The sequence below is a fragment of the Crinia signifera genome, chromosome 4, assembly GCF_055691185.1.
Source record: "Crinia signifera chromosome 4, ASM5569118v1, whole genome shotgun sequence".
Taxonomy (NCBI): Eukaryota; Metazoa; Chordata; class Amphibia; order Anura; family Myobatrachidae; genus Crinia; species Crinia signifera.
The window spans coordinates 173,047,787-173,073,546 of NC_139220.1; the positions used below are offsets into that span (position 1 = coordinate 173,047,787).

Consider the following 25,760-nt stretch of genomic DNA (forward strand, 5'->3'; position numbering starts at 1 on the left):
CTGTGCTTGCCTTTCTGCTTGTTGATGTAGGCCACCGCAGTGGCGTTGTCCGACTGCACTCTGATGGCCTGACCCTGTAGGAGATGATGGCCCTGCAGGAGAGCATTGTAGACTGCTCTGAGCTCCAAGATATTGATGGAGAGCAGGGCCTCCTGCTGAGTCCAACGGCCCTGGAACTGATTGTCTAGAATGACTGCTCCCCACCCGCGAAGACTCGCGTCTGTGGTGAGCAGTATCCAGTTCCAAATGGCGAACCTCTTTCCCTCCCTGAGGTTTGCTGGGTTCAGCCACCACAGGAGAGAGTGCCGTGCCCGCACTGACAACCGTATCCTGTGGTGAAGGTGCAGGTGAGAACTGGACCACTGACGCAGAAGGCAACGCTGGAAGGGTCTCGATCGAAAACGACCGTATTGGAGAGCCTCGTTGGAGGCGACTATCTTCCCCAGAAGTCTGGTACATGTGAGGACCGACAACTGTCTGGTCAGAAGGACCGAGCGGATCAAGGCCTGGAGGGACTGTATCTTGTCCTCCGGGAGGAACACCCTCAGAAGAGTAGTATCCAGTACCATCCCAAAGAACTGTAACCGTTGAGACTGCTAGAGCTGGGACTTCTGAAAATTGAGTATCCATCCGTGGCGAATGAGAGTACTCTGAGTCAGGGCTATGTTGTCCAGGAGAACCTCCCTGGATGGTGCCTTCAGCAGAAGATCGTCCAGGTATGGAATGACCGTCACTCCCTGGTTCCACAGAATCTCCATCATCACCACCATGACCTTGGTAAAGATCCGGGGGGCTGAGGAGAGGCCAAATGAAAGGGCCTGAAACTGCCAATGTTGGCTGCGGACTGTGAACCGAAGGAAGGCCTGATGTGGAGGCCAAATAGGGATATGGAGCTAGGTGTCCTTGATGTCGAGTGACACCAAGAACTCGCCCTCCTCCAACCCCGCGATCACCGATTGCAGGGACTCCATCCTGAACTTGACCGGTTGGAGGTAAGGATTGAGATCCTTCAAGTTCAGAATGGGACGTGCCGATCCGTCTGGCTTGGGGACCAGAAAGAGGGTGGAGTAGAACCCCAAGGTCCTTTGGTCTGCTGGGACCGGGATAACCACCCCTGCCGAAACCAACTTTTGGATGGCCGCAGTTAGTAGCAGGCTCTTTTCTGCTGAAACTGGCAAACCGGTTTTGAAAAACTGGTGAGGGGGTGGTTTTTGGAAATGTATCTTGTAGCCAAAGGCTACCAGATCTCGCACCCAAGCGTCCTGGCAAGACTGCAGCCAAATGTGCCTGAAGCCTTGAAGACGCGCTCCCACCCTGGGATCCCCCAGGTGGGCCTGAAACCGGTCATGCGGTGGGCTTGGTGGAGGCCTTGGCCTCTTGGGTGGAAGAGAAAGCACCGCTGCCACGACCTCTGGAGCCTCTCTGAGATGCAGCGCCTCCTCTAGAGCGACCTCTGAACTTTGCCTGAGGCCGAAAGGACGTTCCCTGAAAGGTCCTACGAGTAGAAGGAGGAGGGGCCGTGGAAGGGAGAAAAGTGGTTTTCCACCAGTGGCTTGTGATATCCACTTATCTAGTTCGGGCCCAAACAGTACCTCACCCGTGAAGGGGAGTGCTTCTACTGCCCGCTTGGACTCCGCATCAGCTTGCCACTAGCGGAGCCAAAGTGATCGGCGTGCCGATATGGACAGAGCCGATATGCGTGCTCCTAAGATGCCAGAGGCCATCAACAATGCTATGGTATATACCAGAGAGCGCTATAGCCCAATTTACATACAGCCCAGAACTGTCTCACCCAGCTCTAACTCCACTGTCTGCATGCAGGGCTTGCGGAAGCTTTTGCAGGTCTGGACATCGGGAGAAGGCTGTGCTTGAGTCTGTGACCGTCTCAGCCGCAAACAGAGTCCCTCAGCGTGTCAGCAGCGGTGCGCACTAAAAAGATGGTCGCCGCAGCTCAGTCACGCTGGGGAAATGCCGGGGCTGCTGGGAGCGTACCACGCGGTAGCTCCACCCCCTTGCTCCGTGCTCCCAATATGGCGCCAGTTTCTTAAAAAACCTGCACTACCGCCATATTTTTAAATCACTGACCCCCGCGCTAAGCGGGAGGATCAGGAATACATTACCGCTGCCTTGCTGGTCAGCGGCGGTAGAGGCTGAGGGAGGACGGGACATGTACCACGTGCAGTGGTGGCTGTCTCTCCGGAGACGGTTGTCTCCGCAGCCGGGGACCGGGCACGAGCCGCACGCAGCTGCGGCCAGATCCCCACCGACAGCTCCCACTATGCAAACAGGCAGCGGCAGACTGCCTGTCTGTTGTTGTAATAAAAATTTTCAAGCTTTTAAAAGTTGTGCCCTGGAGCAAGCCAGAAGTGTGACCAGCTCCCATGAGGGCACATTCTATGACTGCCTAGGTGGGGAGTAGAAGGGGGAGGAGTTGGCCACACTTAATTATATTTAAAGTGCCCATGCTCCCTGTGGTCGCCCTTCTATCCCCCATTGTTACTCCAGTGACACCTAGTGGATGAAGGAGAAAAACTCATGTTGACCTTTAAACTCTGTCTACCTTTGAACCCTGTCGACCTTTTCAATGTTGACCATTGGACCCGGACGACCTTGTGACTGTCTAACATTAATGGTCGACCAGATGTAGACCTAGACATTGTAGATCTAATGTCTTACACAGATACACTGCCTTTGCTTATTATATAAAAGTTATCAAGCCTTTACTAATGTTTGCATTTTTCCAATTAGTATCAAAATTTCAAGTTTAATATCCTACACATTCATTTCTGAGATCTCAAAAGAGTAACAATGGGGAAACAGTAGAAGTAATAGAATTGCTCAAGTAGAAACAATTTTGGTAATTAGCCAATTTTTCATAGAGGGGATAGTTTTTTTATAGGACTAAGCAAAAAATAAAATAATAATGGGCAATTTAATAAAGCGTTATTATTGGGACCAGTTTACAGTTTTAATTCAACATAAGTGAACTTGATTAACGGAACTCCATAAACTGCAGTTACATTAAGATCCTTTTAAAAACAACACTACAACAGGTTTTGGAATAGTCAGGAAAAAGTGCTGACAACGCATTTTAATGTACAGTTTAAGTGCTGTAATGACGCATTAACTTTTTAATTTTGTAAAATGTATGAAAGGACTAACCTGATAAAACAGACATAATTGTGGTTTATTTAACATGAATTAAAATGCCCAACCAGTGCTGCAATGTGACAGTATATTACAAAAAAATAAACTGTCATATACTGTACTACTTCAACAAGGATCATACAATAAAAAAAAAAAAAAAACCTATGTACATGTTATCAAATGAGGTGGAAGCTTTAAGCAATAAACAAGCAAATACAGTATTTACAAAACTTCTAAAGAAGTTGTTAAACAGAACTATACATTAAATTACAATTGTGTAAATAAGCAAGAAGGAGCAATGTAACATTAAAACTGGCTTTGTGTTATCTATATGTGCACATCGCACAAAAATAAAATGTGTTAGTGCTCTTATCTGTGTATTTAAATCACATATATAAAACATACTGAACTTGGACGAGTGACTTACATGTTATGTAGTTTTAACTATGCTGCATTGAAACAGAACTGGAATGTTTAATAAACTAAAAGACTCAAAACTGGCTTAAAAGCTCAGTAGACATAAAATAAAATGAAAGCGCACCAGTAATTGAATTTTTACAAATTTTCATATACAGGCTTTAAAAAGTACCTTTATAAGGTACATATAAAATATACAGATATTTTACATTTTTTAAAAATGTTTATGCACAGCAAAACCAAACTTAATGCCAGCCTGAACCATGGTAATTGTTTTGAAAAGTTGGTGGCACCTGCGGTCTGTGAATATTTATCTGGCCAGGAACTGCTGAAGCCTGCTGTGGTCCTTGCACCCCATGGGGGAGACTTACAGACCCAGGATGGGGACAGAATCCTGCAGGTGTTGCAATACTGTTTGGTCCTTGTGGTTGAATATGAGGCCCCTGATTTGGAAGCGGGAGGTGTGGTCCAGGTGCAGATTGTTGTGATACAGGTCCAACTGTGTTATGAATTGGAGCTTGGGTTGAATATGGTGCTACGCCTGAATGAGCCCCTGAAGGAAAAATTGCAGGTCCTTGGTGAGTCTGCAAGTGCAATCCTTGTGCTGATGCTGAGTGATGCCCAGTACTACCTAAAACATTAGTAGACTGAGGTGGAGGGGGTGGGGGAGGAGGAGGGGGTGGAGGAGCAGTATTTAGAACATGCTGGTGTTGCACCTGCAGGCCTTGATGTCCTGTTGTAACATGTTGCATGTGTGAGTGATGTGGACCTGGCCCAGGTGGTGGAGGGGGAGGTGGTGGTAAATGGTGTCCTGTTGACTGCGAATGAATAAGCGTGGCACTAGCAACTGGGACTGCAAGAACGGGTCCCGCCACATGTGTTTGATGGCATCCAGGTGGGGGTGGCGGCGGTGGAGGCGGAACACCAGAGGGTGTACCCTGGAGGTGGACAGCAGCATTCTGAGAAGGCAAATAATGTCCCGTATTTACATGATGTCCTTGAATTGCTGGTTGCCCGGTTGTTGTTGGATGGCCCTGATTTGGACAGGATGTAAACACAGTTTGCTGGGGAATACTTCCTTTGATTTGACTATAATTCTGAAAAGATGCAGATGGTTGCTGGTTTTGATAAAAGTTTGCGGTTGGCGGAGGAGGAGGGGGAGGCGGAGCAGAACCGTTTACATTCGGTTGATTAAATGAACTATAAACTGTTGAACATTGTCCTGTCTGTGCCTGGGAAAACAACTGTCCACCTCCTGGCTGTGGATTAGAAGTCTGAAGGTTCTGAGAAACAGGATAAAAGTTTACATGGTTTTCTCTTTGCGGCGTCCCCACCTGGTGCGGTGGAGGGTGATGAGGTCTAAATGGAGAGCCTAGCTGTTGTGAATGGGGCTTTGGTGAAAGATAGCCATGCTGAATGGGTGTGTGTGGGGTGGAAGGCTTAGGGGATTGTTCCAGATGAGGGGATGAAGGACAATGCAATTTTAAAGGCGTAGAAGGCAGCTTCTGTGAATGAGGTTGAGAAACATGAGTTTTCGAAAGGGACAGCTGTTTCTGTTGCAGCTCAGGTTTATAGGGGCTTGAAGCGTCAGCCACAGTTGTATGTACGATGGATTCTTGGGCAGGATCTGTTCTAGGTCCTGAAGAGCAGGCCTGCAAAGAAAGAGGAAGAATAAGAGTGGAATATATTTATTTTACATTACATACATCTCTTTCTAGTGCCTGCATGTCTTTTCTGAGTGCTACACCCTGGCAAAACACCAACAATATATTTCATTATTTTTCAAGGCTACATAAATGTAGGTAGCCATTATGCCTCCTTACCACATTCTGTTGTTTGGAGGGACTACAATGCTTCTGACATTGATCTGGAGACTGGCTTTCTTTTACAGTAACACATTCTCCATTTTCTGGCTCTCCATCTGGGTGGGGGAAAACAAACAGACAAAACATGAATGTCGCTAGCTGTTCCCTAAACTTCCCAGAAGTCACAAAGAGCAAGTAGAAGGACTAGGATTAGGGTGTATGACACAAACAGGAGTAGGGAATAAGCCAGTGTATCTGCCACATTAGGGCAAAGTGGGCTCTCCCTGCATTGCTTTCACACATAATAAAAACATGTGGGCCTTTAGGCAATGGGCAGTATTCAATGCTCTGGTGAACTGGGCTGTTTATCAGCGAAACAGCCAATTTTTCCTCAGAAAATGTTATTTGCTGTATTCAATGTTCACCGAAAGCGAACAGTGAATGCCGGACAGTTCTCGGTTTCATGCTCGCGGCAATTCGCCGGTGTATTTCAATGGGGTTTTGACTCTAATTCGCCGACAATGTATTCAATCCTAGAATGGAGAAATACTTTCGCCGCGATTTTTGATATCTCCGTTTTGCATTGAACATCTTTTTTTGGTGAACTGGAATGTGTTCTTTTAAAATAAAGGTTTTCTATTCATTTTTTTGGTGTCCAAAAATCTTTTTTTTTTTTTTTTTTTTTTATTATTTGAAGGATCTTGCTATTTTTATAAAAAAAAAAAAAAACATGCAGCACATAAATAAAGTAAAAAAAACCCTTTCATGACGTCAACAGGGGGGCGGGGACCCGCTCATTCGATATTCACTATGCTTGGTCCCGATTATTACATATGCACAAGCGGCACCAGAGCAGCTTCTGTGCCTGTATCCCAACCAGCCCTCCTTCTCCTCCCTGATAATAGTGGGTGGCATGCAGCGGGGTCTAGCAGCGCAGGGTAGCGCTGGTGGGCAGGGAGGCTCTGCGGCGTATGTGAAGTCAGCGGTGGGGTCCCTGCAGCAGATGGGAACTAGTAGTTTCCATCCGCTGATCTAAAACACGTGTCAGGGACCCCCTTCCTGCCAGCGCTACCAGACCCCACTGCATGCCACCCACCAGCGGGCAGGGGGTCCCTGCAGCATATATGTGAGATCAGCGGCGCCCCCACTGCAAATGTTATGTAATCAGCAGCGCAGCCCTCCATCCCTCCGCCCTGTCCCCCTCCTGCCTTCTGTTGTATTGGGGTATTTTCACCATCAGGGTCAGCAAGCCCCTGAGGCGTTGAATTTGGTGAACGGCGGGGCAGGCAGTGAATCAAAATGACAGCGAAAGCCCAGCGAGCGCAGGCGAAAGCGTTACAGCGTACACTGCCCCTGCGCTCGCTGAGCATTGAATACAGCCCAATGTGTATTTCTAAAGGGGAGGCCATAATTGAAGAAAAAAAGAAAAAAAAAAACCCTTAAAAACATAACGTACACTTTTTAAATACAGATTCTTCAAATGCAAATAAGGGCATTAGAGTTTGCAATATTGGTCCAGGTAAAGAAACTAGAGGGTCAATTTAATTACCCAAAAAACATTGTGTTTGCGATTTAGCGGCACTCACAGTACCAGTTAGGCATTAAAGAGCGGTGAGTTTGGGAGAAGTCACAAGGTGGCAACTTGCAACCATTCGCAGGTTATTGGACTTGCTCTAGATCTACATGGAAGAAGTAGAGAACACTACTGAGCCCTATAGGATACCACCTGCTTGTTACAGAATACCGTATTCTTAATAGGACAAGACCGAAATCACTCACCATCTTTATCCTTCCTGTGGTCGCTTAGTAGCAAGGCTCTATGATAGCTCCTCTCTCTGACTTGTTCCACAGAGGTTGAAGAAGTCCTGCAATAAATATTAAATAACATAATATTTAGAAAAGCCAAATAAATGGGACCCATACACCACTGGGACGCCCCATCAGTGTGAATAACTAAACTTGGTTCTACTTGTAAAGCAATGGTTCTGAAGAGAAAATGCAGACCAGATGGGAAATTGGTATACAAAACAGTAATGACATTGTGTGAATTATTAATAATAATAGTAAACCGTAACAGAGCAAGCCACAAAACATTAACCGCTCGTGTGAAATTGATTCACAACAAAGAAATCCATGCAAAAGATTATATAGCTTTTCAACTACCATCTTTTTGCATGGAAATATGAGACTCGAAGTACTACAACAATGAAAAGACAGAACTACAAATCCCAGTATTAGTGGGTGGTTGTTTTTTTTTGGGGGGGGGGGGGGGGGGGGGGAATTTCAACTAAGATGCATTTTCAACACACACACAAAAAAAAGATGCCAGATAAAATATTGCGCTAGACACGTAAAAGTAATATTAGACAGTCATATAGTACATTGTATATAGCAATCCACAGAATGCGTAATAACATTTGGGGGATATTGCCAACCTTGGGGTGTATAGGGCACTGTTGCAAGTACTGTACTATACTGCAAACAAGTTCTGTGTTTTTAAATGTGTCCACATCTAGGCCTCCTTTCGCATTAAACAGCTCTTCATGACTTCGTGCAACTGTGTAGCACCAGGTGTCTTTTTCTGTTAAATAGCATCTTATTTGCAAAACGGAGCAAATAGGATGCACAATCAGCTTCTGTTGATTAAAGTAATGGAACGTTAGTTTCTTCCATGAAAACACTAATGTAGCATTCCGTTTTGGAAAGAAGATGGTAAAGGGGAAAAAAACCACCACAATGTCCAACTCTACAGATTCACACAGAGCTGTATCGCATGGAGGGTAGATGTGGACACATCTGTAGGTCTCCTCATCCAATTGGACCTCAATCTGTACCTTTTGTTCACAGCAAATTTAAACAGAATGGAGTGAAAAAGGAGTTGGAACACAGTGTCCGATAAATATATTTAACAGAGTCCGGAAAAAAAACTATTTTCACCATTTGAGGGATGCCCCTAAACTTGGGGATTGTTCTATAGCTGTCATTGTGAAATGGCTTTTATTAAATATACCACTGAGAATTGTTGTACCAACAGTGACTGATAGCCACTAATCAAGGCTAGAGCACCTGGCCCCCATTAACTAATATTAATCCAGACAGAATATTTTATTACAGCCAAGAGCAACTGTCTTCTGATGCAGTTACTGACATTGGCAGCTTTTTTGCGGTGGACAGTTTGAGAAACCTTAGGATTGGCTCACTTGCTCATGGTCTGTGCAATGGTCGCAATGTTTCACTGATGTTAAACCTTTGAATGTAGTCAATGGATCTGAGAAGACAGTGGTGGGCATCTGTGCAAAAGTTGCTCCTGTGGCATTAGTTTATCGTCTCAGATCTGCTTTTGGCAAAGCAGCAGCACAGCGCAAATTTGTGTCCAACTTTTAATCAGGTCCACAAATATAACCAAGTCATGTAACAAGCGGTTTTATCGCTCACTCTTGAGGTACACTATTGTGGTGTACACATGTTCCGATTTAATCTATTGTTCAATTTGATTTTGCTTATAGAAGTAAAAATGTAATTTGTTTGATTTCATCCCGATGCGCAGTATCAAAATCAGATAGAATGTTCAGGCAAGACTATAGTGCAGATCTGTGTATATAGTCTAAATGGAATGTGTACACGGCACCGTGCAATTTTATCGGGATGGCATAGAAAGTAAATTGCCCCTTAAAAGTTATCAAGTTCATTTGCTTCACATTGTTTGACAGAACAGCGGTGTTATAGTTTATGCCAGTGGTTCCCAAACTTTCTTGATTACGAAAAACTTTTTTATGGCACCACTTGGCCAAAAGCTTCTTATTGAGTAATTTAGCAATAAATTATAAGTAAAGTAAATTGTTATTACAAGTCATCCTTGGGGTCATTGTGGTGAAGGACAAGATTCGCTTCAGTTTGTTTGCTCATAAGCACTGGTTTTGCCCATTACATTGACCATAAATAATTGAAATTGGTCCTGGACCATGCAAGAGTTCCAAGGCACCCCAGTTTGGGAACCAATGGTTTAACGCTATAAAAAAAAATAATAATAATTAACTCATCAAGAGAACATTCATGAAGGAAATATTTTCTGTGTGTTGTTTTAACCCTTTGAGTGCCAAGTGAAATTGTCAATACAAGTGTGAAAATTGCCAAGCAAACATTTTATTCTATTATTCATAATGACCTGTAATGTTTACCTTAGAGGAATTTTTTTTTAACAAATTTTTTATTTAGATTTATATAAACAAATCTGAGTGACGCTGGCATTCTTGTGGATATTTTGCACATCACTAACAGATGTTGGCACTGAAAGGGTTAAAAAGTAGTGGCTGGTATAACAATATTACTGAAATCAGATTATGCCGTTTCAAAAAATACTTATACCACTGCTTATACTTATCACCATAGGACGAATCAGAAAACAAAAAAAAACAAAAAACTTAGTGAACAAAAATAATAATAAATATATAAATAAAAAATAATAATTACCATTGGACCTCTGGATCATTTTTCTCATTTGGAGAGGTATCCATTGCGGGAGAATTTTGGTCTGTCTCCTCCGATGAAGCATTTTGGACTTCAGCTGGCTGCGGTACAGTCTGATTAGACACAAACTCAATGGGTTCTATGTTCTCCACATTGCTACTGAAGTTTTCAGTAGCACAGTTCCCAACTAGATTTCCATTGTCTGGATGTGGGGAAAGTGTGTCCAGAGATAAACTTTCAGATTTAGAGCCACTCTTTCTGGCTTCACGCTGTCTTTTCCGGTATTCCAGCAATGATACCTAAAGAGTAAAAAAAAGGGACATAGAATTATTTACAAAGTATATTATAAAAGTAATAACAGAATACATTCATATGTATAGTGTGAATGAAAAGGAGAGTGACATAGCAGGTAACATTTAGGGGGGTATTCAATCTGGAAGTCACGGTGGTCGAGCTTGCTGGACCGCCGTGACCCGGTCCCGTTCAGCTGAACCGAGAACACGCAGGCGGGATTCAATGTCCCGCCTGCAGTGGGACAAAAAGGGGGCTTGGAAGCAAGTCGCATCACTTCCCGGCAGAACGAGCCCGACATCTTGTGTCGGGCTCGTTCTGCCGAGATACCCTGCTCAATGCTGTCAGGGAAGACAGCATTAAATAGGGCCCGGCGGCCATCTCCCCCATCGCTGGTGATTAATGTACCAGCTATTTTCCCATGGTTTACGGCAAATTTATATGCACATACAGTGTGGACACACACTACACAGTAATACCAGTCACTCTTACATGTTAAGCCTTCACAATAATTTTAACTCATGTTTATTAGTTTTGCCTAGATATTGGTCAGATTTTATAAAAAAACGATAGCAACACCTATTCTTTGCTCCAAATGATGATAATAGAAAGATGTGAGACTGCTTCTATTTTTAACCCTTGTATAGCCTACACAATTAACTTTATTTAAAAAAAACAGATAACCAAGCTTTAGAAACCTAAAATACAGGGTTTAAAGAAAAAAAAAATTCTGCTACAAGGAAATCTGGATGTAGACATAAGGTCTGAGTATTTATTAACCAATACTCAGCGCTTAGGTTTAAAATTCTACAAACTTACAGCTCACCTTTTTCTTTTGTGGAGGATTTAGTTGTGTTCCATTTCCATCCAAAACACCATCACTACAAAGTGCTCTTCCAAATCCAGTAACAAGTCCTTCATCTGAAGAACAGAAAATGGAACCATCTATGAACATGGTACGGGCATCCTCTTGAATCAGGCACTTTGAGTCATTCATTCTGAACCCACCGCCACCTTCTAACTGGTGAGAAGGGGTCAAGTCTCTCAAATTAGAATTGACTGCAGAGAAGTTTATCCCTGTCCTTTCTGGGCTTTTGATCCAAGATGGATATACAGCTCCTTGTCCACAGTGAGCAGTCTCCTGCTGGCTGTTTGAATCAGTCCTTTCTAGGGACAAGGGCTCCATATTCTTTTGCAGTACAGTATGTGCCTTCAAGTCAAGTCCCAAATGATGGTCTGGCACAGACTCACTTTCTGACGTGCATGGTCTGTTTACTTCAGTCCTACTCCGTGGGCTTGAATAGCCAATAGGTTTTATTTCTTGCACTCCCATTTCGGTTAGGTTACAATTTCTGAGTGAACTCATCGACAGAGATGTTGCTGCTCGGTCAGTAACCTGGTAACAAATAGAGCATTACATTAACAGGCACAATGTACACGTTTAGTTGAAATCACAAGTGAAATAAGGTATGACATAATTCTAGCTAGCAGAGTAATGAATCAAAAGTTGTCTACAGTTAACAAAACCTAGTATCCAGGGCACCAAACTGAATGCAAATATAAAAAGAATATCTATATTTCCCCACATGCCCAGCACTGTAATTTCAATCAAACTTTAGTGACATGGACATTTGTGTAAACCTCAATAGGAGTCCAAATAGATCCTGAGTGGAAGGGGCAGCAAAGGGACCACAATACCAAGAAATACTGACTGACCAAATCAAATTCTATAAACATAATTAAAAAGGATTTGAGCAAATCCTTTTTAATTAACATATAAGTAGTATGAATAGTAATAGTACGATCATCATCAATATTGTCCATCACTATATTTAACCAGACCGACATTACACTAGGATTACTCTTGAAGGCCTGCCTCAACCAAAACTTCCACAAAGTGGATGCATTTTGCAAATGTCCAAGACCACTACAGTTTGTGATACGCAGGCCGAACTCGGTAGTGAAGAATAGGTACAAGTTCTTTGCGGTCTCAGAACTATCATTCTAAGTTTATACCATGTTTCCAGCACAACAACTGTGAGTGCTTGTGACCAGGCTATACATAATCATGCAAGGGGAAAAAATGGTTTCCACAAAGTGTACAAAGGCAAGGGGGAGGTAGCAGAATCCTGAAAAGCCCAAAACTGGTTAGTAGCTACATAAAAAGTATTCCAGAACACATAGTTAGGAAACCCATGTCAGCATTGATGCTTATGTTCTTGAATGGCCCTGCAGGCCAAAAATGATAAGATAAATACCTGTATACAATAAATAATGAAAGCCCACACTGAAAACAAGATCTAGGTTCTTGCCTGATAAATCTGTTTCTCTGATGCCATGGGAAACACTGGGAAATCATGTGGGGCATAGCTGGTGCTGGAGGAGTCTGGGCACTAAGATGTTAACTTGCAGAGCAGCTAATGCTCCTCCTCTCCTATGCCCTGCCCCAGTCAGTCAGTTTTCATCTAGCAAAGGTAAAAAGGCAGGAGACAAGAGAAGGGGGGAAAAAGTTCAGGCACATAAACAAACCCACAAACTAGGATCAGGTGCCCGGGCCTAACAAACCAGAACACAAAGAAAACCAAAGCCAATGGGAGGGCATCTAGTGTCTCATCAGAGAAATAGATTTATTGGTCAAGTACAAAAGAGTGTAGTGTTGTGTGGGCACAATGCACTGTAAAAGGTATATTCAATGTCTTTTAACAGGTTATATTTATTGCGCTATCCGCAGTTATAGAAATATGGGAACCTACATGTAAAATGTATAACTTATTTGGTTTCCAAAACGATTTGACAATTGGAAGCAAATAATACTACTTTCAGAAGGAATAACCTGGGCTTTTATCAACATTTGAGTGCCACATTGTTTTGCAGGTCCGAGCCTGACCCCTCTTCCACACAGTATAGCAAAATTACCAGGTCAAGCATTTCTACCCTATAATTTGCTTCATAACACAAGTATTTCTTCTGTGTGAAAGGTCCAAACGGGTCAAAATTCCTGGGTCTTTGACCAGTGTTGAAGGGCAAATTACCAGGTAAAATGTTTAACAAGGTAATTTGCTTTTATTATTGAAGATATTCTAACATCAAAAGGGATATGTAAATCATCATGACCTAGTGTGATTGACCAAATTCTTTGTGTACAAGCACTTTCTTTAAAATGCAAAATAAGAGCTCTCCTGTGTGTCTTATGTAAAAATGTGCCACCAGAATGAGTCTGGTTTCAGGAGTTTCCTATAATTGTTTAATCAGTTTATGTTTGGGATAGCAAACTGGTTTGGGCTATACATATAAATTTCTGAAAGGGATGCAGGAAATTGGGAGCACCAGGTGAAATAGGTTCTCCAAACTCTATGGAAAATGCAGACTGTAGAAGGTTTCCTCACAGAAATCATGACCTGGTCTTAAAATCCTTTGACTCTTAAGACCAAACGCTCAACAGCCAGGCCATCAAATTCAGACTTTGAAGGTCTGGATGGAGGCAAGGACCCAGAGTTAGCAAGTCTGGTTGAAGAAGAAGACGCCACGGAGGGGCAAAGGACAGACTCTTCAGATCTGCAAACCAGGCTCGCTTCGGCCAATTCGGGGCATTGAGGAAACAGCCACTGGAAAGGCCACGGAGCTGCTAGGCCATCTATGAGATACATCCTGGGATCACTTGTGCGAGCTCCGTAACTTGTGGTTGCGTCTGGATGCAAACCAGTATATCTGTGGGTGGCCCCATAGTAACACCAGCTGGTGAAATACTTCTGGGTGGAGGGACAATTCTGGAATGGACATCCTGCCTGCTCAAGAAATCTGCTTCCCAATTGAGAAAGCCCGGTATATAGACCGCCGATAGTGCCAGAGGAAACTTTTCGCACCCGGTCGAGAATGTGGGACACCTCCTGCATTACTGAACAAGTGCCATCCTGGTGATTTATGTAAGCCACGGAGGTGGTGTTGTTGGACTGCACCTTCACTGCTCGATGATGGAGCAGGGAACCCGCCTGTTGAAATGTCAAGTAGACAGCTCTCAATTTAAGGGTTTTGATTGGTCGCCTTGTTTCTCAGACCGACCATTGGCCCTGGGATGAGACTCCACTACTGCCCACCAACCTCAGAGGCTGGCATCCTTCGTCAGGATCACACAATCAAGGATGAGAAAAGAGCATCCCCGAGTCGGATAAAAGGTTCCTGAGTCCGATGCTCCACTGCTTGCACAGATCTACGGATCAGACAAACACATCACGAGTGCTAAAAAGCACCCGCGATGTGCCATTGATGGGTCCGATCCGATAGATGTGCAGCCCGCCAGACCTCTCCACACCGACCGGATGTGCACGGGACAGTGCATCAGGTAGAAGGGGATGTCAAAACACATCAGATTTGGGCTCATTTCTCCGCACGATCTGTAAGGACACGTCTAAACATGAATAGAGTTGATATTGCCCATAAGATTCTGTCTATCATATCTCAATTGCATGTTAGAAAATGATCAAGATAATTTGTTTTTTATGGGTAACATCACCGTCATTTCTTGAAGCTTTAGTAAATTTACCCCTTAGTGTCTATTGGGGAGGTAAAAAAAAAAAAACCCCAAACAGATTGATTTACAAAGAACAGTTGTTTTAATTGCAAAGCTTTCTGAAGTTTGAATATATATTTAGAACTTTAAAAAAAAAAAAAAATACATAAAATATATACAGTAATCAATATTTTAAAACTATTTACAGACAAATTTATAGTTTCTGTACATTTGATAGGACACTCCACAAATATTCCTCAAAAATTTGCAACAGCAAAGAGGTGTTTTTCTTTAACATATGATTATTTAACAGTTTTTTGTATTGTGCGTTTTTTGTATCACTGTATATTCTATATGTATTTTTGGTGCCAGCGCTCATGCAGTCAACTGAAAGATTGTGACAGGTCTGTGCATGGTTGGCTGTTGCAGCAGGGGTAGAGGCTGTGATCTGAAGGGAAAGTGATAAAGTCAAACCTAATAATATTCTCTTTTGCCTAGCAGCAGTCTCTAGAGGAAAAGTGCACACAGATTTGATATTGTGACAATTCTTGGGAGGGCAGATAAGAACAATGTAAAGTGCACACAGCATGCTAATTTTTGTGCCAGCACCCACTGGTGGGCCCCCTTTTCATGGCATGCCACAGCCCAAGCAAAGATATAAAAGGACGCATATGTATGATCTCTACATATGCAGGAATAGAACCACATGATTTAACCCCTTGAGTGGTGAATTTTGCTGGGGTAGGACAAACCCCTTGGGGATAACACCCAAGGGGTTAATCTCCCAATGGGAGACAAAACAAAAGGCATGCATGATCTGAACGGTGCACAGAGTTGTGTACTGTAGGGCAAATTTTGCTGTTTTGCATGCCAAGATAAAAGGGCACATCTGAATGCCCAAGTAACAAGGCCACTTATTATCAACCTATACAACAGGTTTATGGGTCGAGTAGATATATGCCATAGGATCACGTAGCAATGTTTTTATAATATATGCATGAAACAAACCTTTACAAATATGGAGAAAAAACAAACATGAGTTTACTAGAACTCAAAGCAGCAACATTTATTGAAACGGGCAAACATTGAATAAAAAGGGAAGGCCTTCTATATCTTATGGAAGCACCACCTAAAAATAGTAAAAGGTTTGCAGAATGTTGTACCTGAAATAAGATTGGATGGAGTTGGACATTATATAAAGATCTTAAAAATCCTTTACAATGCCCAGACAAAAATTGTACCAGAGGAAAATGGCTATATTTGTGGAAAGTGCAAACGTTCCGTGTGCCTACAATGCATGTAATTTCTTCAGTAGTGGTTCCCAAACTCTTTTTGAATCACGGCACCCTAGAGCATCAAAATTAGGGTGGCCAATCCCGGGATCGGCGGGATCCCGGGATTTGGCCCCCAAAACGCCGGGATTTCAATCCCGGGATTGGAGTTTCCAATCCCGGGATTTCGGGATTAGACTGCGCATGCGCGCAGTCTAATGCCGGGCAGCGTCTGAGCATCGCTCAGACGCTGCCCGACTTCTCCCGGCAGCACTGTGTGCAGCGTGACCTCTCAGCGTGAGATCAGGGGTCACGCTGCGCAGGCAGAGGATGCGCCCGGCATTGTAATGCTGTGCCGGACAGCGCGCCCACCCACCACCCGCCCAGCCCAAGCACCCACCCAGCGCGCCCACTCGCCCAGCCCAAGCGCCCACAGCCAGCGCGAAGCCAGCACGCCAGCGGCATGGACGACCCGTCCCCACACAACCGGCAACCATCAAGTGTAAGTTTGTGGGGCAGTCTTTTTTTTATTAGGAAAGCCAATCCCGGGATTGAGCATTTTTCAATCCCGAATCCCGGGATTGAAAAAAATGCCCCGGGATTAGCTTTCCTAATCAAAATGTTTTCAAGGCACCCCTAGGCCATATGTTTCTTTTTGAGAAATTTTGAAAAAAAAAAAAAATATTAAATTAAGTACATTGCGTTTATTAGGTCACAGTTTTGTGGTGAGGGACAGGATTTGTTCCGGATTGTCCACATATATTATGATTGGCAGCCACCAGCACTAGTTTTGCCTGTCACATTGACCATTACTAATATGAATTGATCCTGGTCCACCAACCCAAGGCACCCCTGCAAGTGTCCTGAGGCACCCCAGGGAGCCTAGGCAGACACGGGCAGATTTATTAAGCTCGGTTAAGTGATAAAGTGACTAGTTTTTTTTTCATCGGCCAATCAGCTCCTACTGTGAAGTTACAGGCTTGGTTTGAAATATGACCGGTATAAGCTGATTGGCCGGTGATAAAAAAAAAAACAGACTCTTTATCACTTCACCAAGCTTAATAAATCTGCCCCACAGTTTGGGAACCACTGTGCTACAGTAAAAGACCAACACAGGTACGTGGCCAGTTAAACTTTTCCAGCTTTTCAACACTTTTATATATAAAAAAAAAAAATTAATTTCTTAACTTGTTCTTTATCATCTGATCAATAAAATATACTACATTTTATTAAATAGCTCTAAAATTATAAAATTTGTCCCTGACGAGGTTTACATACACACACAGTGCACTGCCACTATATATCCTATACTTCCTTTCCATAGCGATTCAACCACTTCTGAATTTTCAGTTTTAAACATCAGCTGATCGTTTTCCCATTTAATTACACCAGCAGGCATGCTTCATTGAAACAGTCCAAACCATTACACGTCAACCAAATGCAAACTTGTGTGTCCTTTCACCATTGTCTCACCACTGATTCCTCTATACCAAGCACCCGTACAAACCAACTTCCTGTATTTCTTCGCCACTCACACACCTACACACACTAGACGATAAAGTAACATTTATCTTTGTCACAATCCTACCTGAACCTGTGTGTTTGTCCTGTCATACCTGCTTGTCAATCTTGGGTATCTCAGCCTGCTGCAGCAAGACTACCATGTGTTATGAGCCTGTGCTAGTAATGAGCACCTGGGTGAGTTCTGAATCAGCCATTAACTCTGTAGTCACCAGTAGAATGGAATCATGCAAGCTCCCTGTTGGCCTCATCCAGAGACTGCTCCAGGTGTTGCCATTCCCAATCACCCGGCTGCCCAATCAGTGCTGTTCTGAGGGGTTATCCTCTTAGCTCTGCAGGCATATCCTGCTTGTGCATTGTTGTTACTAAGCTCCATGCTGAAGAAGCTTTCTGAACAGGCTTCCAAGTACCTGCACCAGCGTTCACCTGCATGCCCCAGTTCCTGCACCTGTGGCCACCTGCGTGCTCCAGTTCCTGCACCTGTGGCCACCTGCGTGCTCCAGTTCCTGCACCTGTGGCCACCTGCATGCTCCAGTTCCTGCACCTGTGACCACCTGCGTGCTCCAGTTCCTGCACCTGTGACCACCTGCGTGCTCCAGTTCCTGCACCTGTGACCACCTGCGTGCTCCAGTTCCTGCACCTGTGACCACCTGCGTGCTCCAGTTCCTGCACCTGTGACCACCTGCGTGCTCCAGTTCCTGCACCTGTGACCACCTGCGTGCTCCAGTTCCTGCACCTGTGACCACCTGCATGCTCCAGTTCCTGCACCTGTGACCGCCTGCATGCTCCAGTTCCTGCACCTGTGACCACCAGCACCGCTGCATACTTCAGCTACCTGCACCTGTGCCCTGGTTGCATTCACTCCGTATTTCCAGACACCTGTGCTCCAGTGGTCTCCATGCCGTGCCTCCAGGCACCTGTGCTCCAGTATTATCTATTCCGTGCTTCCAGGCACCTGTGCTCCTGCTACAGTTACTCCCTGCTTCCAGGCACCTGTGTTCCTGCTACAGCTACTCCATGCTTCCAAGCATCTGTTACCTGTGTACAGCCCCTGCTACCCACATTCCATTCTGTTACCTTTCCAAAGCACCTGCTACCTGCATCCTGTTCTGTTACCTGTCTCCATCATCTGCTACAGGATATAGCTTTTAACATTCTCTGTAGCTTCCCCAAAGACTATTACAGACTTTGTGTCACCTCTGTGCCAGTTTCCCATTGTACAATAAACTTAATTAATCTTATCCACACGCCTCCAGCCTCTGTTTCCAGTCAGCTAGCCACCAAGGTCACTCCCGGGGCCCAATCCCCAGTCGTGACAATCTTTCATCTTTATCTTCTAGTGTGTCCACTGAATGTGGTTAACAATGCATGGTCCCATGCATCGTTAACAACCCCCTCCCTCTTCCTGCATGTTCAGTCATGCTGCAGCTTGGCCGTCGCTAGCTTCAGTGCAGGCATCATAAGTGTGTATGCACTTGCCAATGCCAGCACTCCACCAATATCGGCGGTGGCCATCAGCAAGTGTATATGAGGCTTAAGTCTACAAACCAGCAAGAATCCCAGTTACAAATGATATGTCTCTCAGCCAAAGTCTAGAACCACACATATCAAAGTTCTTACATTTCATAGGCTTCAGATGACAGCATGGATTTCTCCAGTTTCTTTGTAATAGATCACCAAGTCCACCATCCTAAACCCCCATGTCTGTTCTCCCTCCTAGATTGTAAGCAATCTAACTTTATTGCCGTGTCTGTTCGGTCTCTATTCTATTTGTAGGTTGTGTCAAGTCATGCTGCAATCTTGTTTCCCATGCAATTTTGTCAAAATCGCATCCACTCAATTCATCCTGCATTAGCGCCATACATCTAAATTTCTGCCTTGACTATTATATTTTTAATACATAGGTGCCATTAAAGTACAGCTATTCATTTTTAATGTTAAAATATATTTTCATACATATCCTGATGTTAATCTGATCTGTATGCTTTATGATGTTTTTAGTCATTATTGCATCAAAGTATTTTGCTTACATTTGTTGCTTGTTCGTAATATCTGCATTACTCTGCATTACTCTGCACTGCACCATAAACAGTGGCACTTACAACCTTGAGGGTGACAAACTGTAGGTCCTGTGCTTTCATACTGGGCAAAATTCTAAAAGGGACTTTCAATATCTTATAATTCCGCATCTACTAATGTAACAGTGTGTTTCCTGTGTTATAGATTACATGCAGTATACACTGGATTGCGTTTGTGAAGCAGGTAGGTAGTATAAAAGACTTACTTCCTGGTCAAGAGATCTTCTGCTAAGCTCTGGCGAACTCTCTGGTGAGGAAATGCTCTGTAAATGATTAATTAAAAGATTGTTACGAGAGAGCGAGAGAGAGTCAGTCTAGTGATGATACAGTACTGCAGATATGTACAACCCACATGACCAAGAGTTTTTCCAAACGTTTATGTTGCAAATGGAAAAGTCTTCCATTACTGTGCAGGCAGACACCGGTATTATGTGTACCATGCATCAACAAGGTGATTACTGAACAGGTACAGGTGACTAAGTTAGGGTGTCATTGGTCAGAATCCTGACAATGGAAACCAGACTGCAATAACTGACTGGAAACAGCCACTAAATTACTTCTCCCTTTCCATGGTCTTCTTCCCCCTCCCGTAGCCTAACCCTCCCTGACATGCTTCTGTTCGGGATTCTGGCAACAGACTTCTGACTTCCAGCATCCCGTTTACTGGGATGCTGCCCACAATCCATGAAGGAATCTGCCAAATCAATCAAGTATGTTAAAAAATAATAATAATTTGATTGGAAAGTCATGGATTTTTATCAGAATCAGTGAATAAAAAATTTCTATCATGCTGGATTTTTTCTACCCAGGCATTGGGAGAAGGGGGACTCTGCAGATTTATGCGACACTTTAGATAAGACATTAAGATCAGTTGATTACCTCAAAGTGCAAGTGATTTCCACGAATGCAAGGAGTTATTGGAGTAACTGGTGAATAGGTCTGCTTATAATTACTGCGACAAGTTTCATCCTCTAGCTTTACCCTAGGAGGCGTAGTAAATAGCGAACCATCTATGGTTGGCATATCTGCATGTGTTGGTGTAGCATAGGGAGATGCAGTAGGTGTAGAGTTCTCAGAAAACGTATAGTCCAACAACTGATACAGTCTCCGTTTTTTCAACGGTGTTGTTAAATCTGAATGAAAAAAAAAAAAAAAAAAAGGAGGCAATATATTCAGAATTAATCCTATATAAACTAGAATTTTTGTTTTTTAAAAGACAAGAAAATTTATTACTTTGATACATGCATTCAGTTTACTGCAACAGCTTTAATCAATAAGTATGCAACATCTGACCATTGCTTTTTTTTGGATGCATCAGGGAGGCTGCACTAAGAGTAGCTGTCTCAGTTACTTATCAGGTTTTCTTCCTTGATGCAATTTGCACTCTTTAAAGACAGAGGTTCCATTTATCCTGGTTTGTATCTGTTTTGGCAAAGACTCCAACATTTTTTGTTATATTATACCCCCTTTTAGACATACTACCCGGGAATTACCTGCCATTTTGACTGCTGGGTCATTTTCCCGGATGCAGCCTGCACCTTTTCACACGTACAGAAGCAAAATTACTGAGTGAAGCAGTTCCACCTGGTACCTTGCTGAAAAACCCATATACTTTTTCTGCTCTATTCACTCCTGGACACCTGGATCCCCAAAAGTTTCTTGCCAAGGTCTACACAATATTGCTTAACTTTGTAGATCATGTAAAAAGGGAGAAATTACGAATATACAGTACCAACAAGCATGTTGACTGTGTCAACCTATATAGCCCCTAAAGGTCCCCATACATTAGTCCGAATTGTCCTAGGCAAGTCAGACCTGATTTCCCCCCGGTAGGGGGACACGCGATTAGGCACTTGATGTGCCAAGTTTTGCATATGATAAATCGATTTGATTTTTCATATGCAGTCCCGGGGAGCTGCAGGAGGGAGCCGTGTGGGGGACGTCAGCGGGCAGAGGATGTCAGCTAATAGAGAGAGCCAGGCAGAGGGAGGTTGCGTAGGGAGCCGGGCAGACGAGGAAGCTATTGCGGTGCCAGCGGGAGCAGGGCACCGGGCAGTAGAAGACGCTGGCTAGTGGCGTGAGGAGCAGAGAACTTGAAAAAGAAAAATGCCCATACAGATGAATAGGAAGCCATTGATTGGCTGAGACCTCTCTCAGCCAATCACTTGGCTGAGAGGTCCCCCCCCCAAGTCACATAATCGGCCAATCTTGGAGGATCAGACAAAAAAAAATAAAAAATTTTTTAAAGCTTAAAAAAAAGGGATTGCTCAGAGTTCAAGAACACTGATTAGCAAGTGACTTTCTTAAACTCTACACAACCTAGTAATGACTGATAGGTGGATCACTCTCCACCTAAGTAGACTTTGGTCATTGGTCTTCAGAACTCAAAAAGATGTGTCCCTTGTCCAAGTGGGACCAGTGAAGTCACCACAAAATGGAGTGCCTAACCTCCTTAGAGGAGGTTTACCATGTTAATGAGCTGATGGGATATGTTCCATCTTGCCATAATCTCCATCTGAAAGGGCAGAGTGTGAAACTGGGCATGCTCCACCATGTCGAAGATGGAACGGAGAGACCCCAGAATCCGTATGCAGAAGTTAATAGACATGTGGGAGAGATATATGAACCATGATACCATGACTGTAAGGTCCCGCAACTTGTCTGCTGGAATGAAAACAAACACTCTGAACTCCGGAGTCTCTCGAGATCTTATGAGTTATTGTGAAACTGGGCAGGCATAAGTAAATCATCCAGTTAAGAAAAAATCCTGATGCCTTTGCACTGCAAGTGAGAAGCCATGACTTTCATGAAAACAGAAGGGAGTCCTGAAAAGTCCAAAAGGTAATGCCCAAAATGGTCAATCAGAGAAAGTGAAAGTGTTTGAGGTAGATTGGATCACAAATAGGCATCCTGGATGTCCAGGGAGGTCGCAGGCGGCAGAGACTCCAATAATTTAGAATTCATGTTCTTGGTGAAAGTTTTACATGTAAGGATTGACTAAAAGGATTTATTAAGCTTCTGAACCAAGAGGAGGTTGTCATAGAACAACCTATGAGCCAGGTGGACCGTAAATATTACCAATAGAGGCTAGCAGGGTGTGAATGTCGTGCTGCCCATTTGAATTCTGAAGATCAATTAAAGTCCAGTGGAAAATTAACTTGTGGCGGACGTGCGTGGAAGGTTAGAGCTTAGCCCTGAGAGACTACTTGTGCAACCAGGAGTCCGATGTGGTATTCATGCAGTGGTCAGAGAAAAACTGCAAGGGTTGCCCTGGAGGTGGCAGGCTTGTTGGCTGGTTTAGTGGGCGTCTGGTAGAGTAGGACTGTTCAAATCAGGGCATGAAACTTTGAAGGAAGAACCCTGGAACCAGGAAAATGGCTGAACCATGGCCTTATCCTGCAGACAAAAAACTAGTTGCACAAAACAAAAAGGGGATACCGAAAAAGGCCGCCTTGGACAGTCACATTGTGGCCACAATTTATCCACCTTGGGCCCAGAAAGAATGTCCCCAGAATAAACAAGAGCCTCTAGGGCTTTTTTTAGAATAAGTATCAGTGTGCCAGGACTGAAGCCAGAGGGTTCTCCTAGCCAACACATAGGAAGCAGACACCTTGGAGGTTAGGTTATCTATATCAATCCTTAACTTACAAAGATATGTCTCAATGACATGTGTCACCAGAGGCAGTAGCTGTGTTCTAAGAGTACCAGAATGGCCTTAGCTGCCTACATTGATACCAGAGCAGGCCCCATTTTATAGCACAGGCATGGGAATAGATAACCTTAAAGGTGGTTTCCAACTTTCTATCATTTGGAGCCTTAAGAGAAGCGGTGTTAGAAATATAAAGGGTGTTATTCTTAAAAAAAACAGGCAATGTGCGCACCCCGAGGGACGACATTAGAGACTTTCCACAGCTGAAAGCAGATAAAATGCAGCAACGCTCTTAGGGACCTGAAAGCGCTTGTTAGGCCAAGACCAACCAAAAAAGGTTCTCAAGCTGCGCAGATGTAGGGAATTATTCAGATTCCTTCTTTTGAGTCTTGAAAGCCAGGGCTTTTGATTTAGGGGCCCGTTCCACATCTTCATACAATCTATTTAACTGCCTTAACAAGGGCCACCAACATCGCAGAGACCGTGGAGGTTGCAATGTCTGAGGTTCAAGACACTTTCCTTTAAGTCTGAAAAAACCCATGGAAGAGTTCCCGTTAGTAGAAAAACATTTATAAGCGCCCCACCGTGTAAAAGCCCTGTTTTTGCAAAACTCCCCCCCCCCCAACTTAACCCCCTAGCAGCATTTATTTTTTTATTAGTCCCCCTTTACAAACCCATTCCCCCTGATCAGTTTTTCTGAGGGAATAGATGATCAGTCTCCCCTGCTACAGCTGATTTCTGCACTGATCTCAACCAAAATGTGCTGGGTGAGGTACTAAGTTTCCCTCCACACACTGTGATCTCTATAGCATGCCGACCACACTGATAGGTAATGCCAGAAGAGTCAGATCCAATCTGCACAAGTCCTAATCTAAAGGCAAGGCAAGTGGTTAAGGCAGCCCCTGTTTAAGTGCCATTTCCTGCCAGGACCAAACTAAAAACCGAAGCGTGGCGAGCCCCGCCAAGGGACCGGGAAAACTAAGCAGATAGCTTAGTGGACGCCAAACTAACATAAGTACCCTTGTATTAAAGTCTTCCAAGACCTAAGCTAGCCATACACAAGATTCCGAATCATAATGTGTCAATACATTCCTGGCTACTTCCCACACACCCACACACAATAGATCTTATGAGAAATTATACACAGAGAATAATATACAGCGAAGCCTTGACGTGGCTTGGGGGCATATCATACACCTGCGCAGGTATATGTAACCAATATCTCTGAATTCTATTATCATGAAGTGTTCAAGATTCGTTACTAATACCACTCAGTGAGCTAGGGAAAAATATGTATTGTTTTACTTACTCAGTATTAACCCCTCCCTTACATGCACCTGAGTGGTATTACTGAACTAATTGAGCATCTACCACTATCTGTATGTCTGTTGTTAGAGGCAGAAAGGAGCCTGCATTAGGAGGAGATGCAGGTCCCGATATGCCACATGGAGTAGTTTGGGGTTGCTCCAAGTTAGGTAGCTCTTCGTTTGGATAGATCAGGCAAGGAGCCATTATCGTAGACCCAATTTAGGGTAACGGTGATGTGGGGTGCGGTGCCCCTGGACTGGTTGGCTCTAGTGCGGCACACCCCTACATTCTATTAACACTTTTTTTTTACTCACTAACACCATTTCTTTAATAGTTTAATTGCACTTCACCCCCCCCTATCTATACGGCTTCTTCTCACTAACACTATAGTTCTTCACTGGTGTGCCACTCTCTGCTTTCTAGCTTGTGCTAGTTTTTTTGGGGTGTCGCACCCTGCACCTAGATATAGCGCTGGGAACCCCCAATATACAGAAAAGCCTTGATGTGAATTGGGGGCATATCATACACCTGCACAGGTATATGTAACCAATAACTCTGAATTCTATTATCATGTAGTGTTCAAGATTGGTTAGCGATACCACTCAGTGAGCTGGGGGAAACTAGGTCTTGTTTTAATTACTCAGTATTAACCCCTCCCTTGCATGCACCTGAGTGGTATCACTAAGCTAATTGAGCATCTACCACTATCTGTATGTGTGAAATTATACACATAAGGTCTGAAACTCCTAGCATCCTAGTCATTAGCAGCATCTTTAGATTTTATGTGCAGCACATAAGAACACAGGAGAACCACACGGCCCACGGGACTGCACATCGTACCGAAACACCTCACAATGCATTGCACGACCCATCAATATTTTGTGCGTTCAGACCTGAAATCGTTCTGATGTATGGCCAGCTAAAGACATCTTAATTAAAAGATTGTACAAGTTCTATTAACTGTTGGATTACACTGTATTTAGCCTAAATTTAAATAAAAAAAAAATAAAAAAAAGCAGAACAGACATTACTTCATTGCAGCAGATTATATAACAGGGCATTCACATCACACATATGCTAAACAGGAAAGTCGTATCTTACCTGCCAATGGACAGCTGCCATTCATAACTAAATGGCACTTATTTTCTGCAAATGTAATGGGGCTCTGGGACCGATCTTGTGCAGGAGAATCAAAAGGATTCATCGGTGCAGAATGCTCCTCTTCCAAAGCTTGTTTTAGCCAACGCTAATACATTTAAAAAAAAAAAAAGTACCAAGATTATTAAGATATCCTTGAAA

At 43.6% G+C, this 25,760-nt stretch overlaps 1 protein-coding gene across 6 annotated transcripts in view; it reads right to left on the bottom strand.

Moving 5' to 3' along the window:
* Positions 1-3,054: 3,054 nt before the first annotated feature.
* Positions 3,055-25,760, bottom strand: part of KMT2E (lysine methyltransferase 2E (inactive)) — a 73,941-nt gene continuing 51,235 nt past the window's right edge. For all 6 annotated transcript variants that reach the window (XM_083183015.1, XM_083183011.1, XM_083183013.1 and 3 more), the window contains 8 exons: positions 25,563-25,707; positions 20,384-20,637; positions 19,711-19,767; positions 10,954-11,523; positions 9,840-10,135; positions 7,149-7,234; positions 5,388-5,485; positions 3,055-5,216 (listed from right to left, as the gene is read on the bottom strand). In XM_083183015.1, coding sequence (XP_083039141.1) covers positions 3,810-5,216; positions 5,388-5,485; positions 7,149-7,234; positions 9,840-10,135; positions 10,954-11,523; positions 19,711-19,767; positions 20,384-20,637; positions 25,563-25,707 — 2,913 coding nt within the window. In that variant the 3' untranslated portion in view covers positions 3,055-3,809. The remainder of the gene's footprint in view (positions 5,217-5,387; positions 5,486-7,148; positions 7,235-9,839; positions 10,136-10,953; positions 11,524-19,710; positions 19,768-20,383; positions 20,638-25,562; positions 25,708-25,760) is intronic.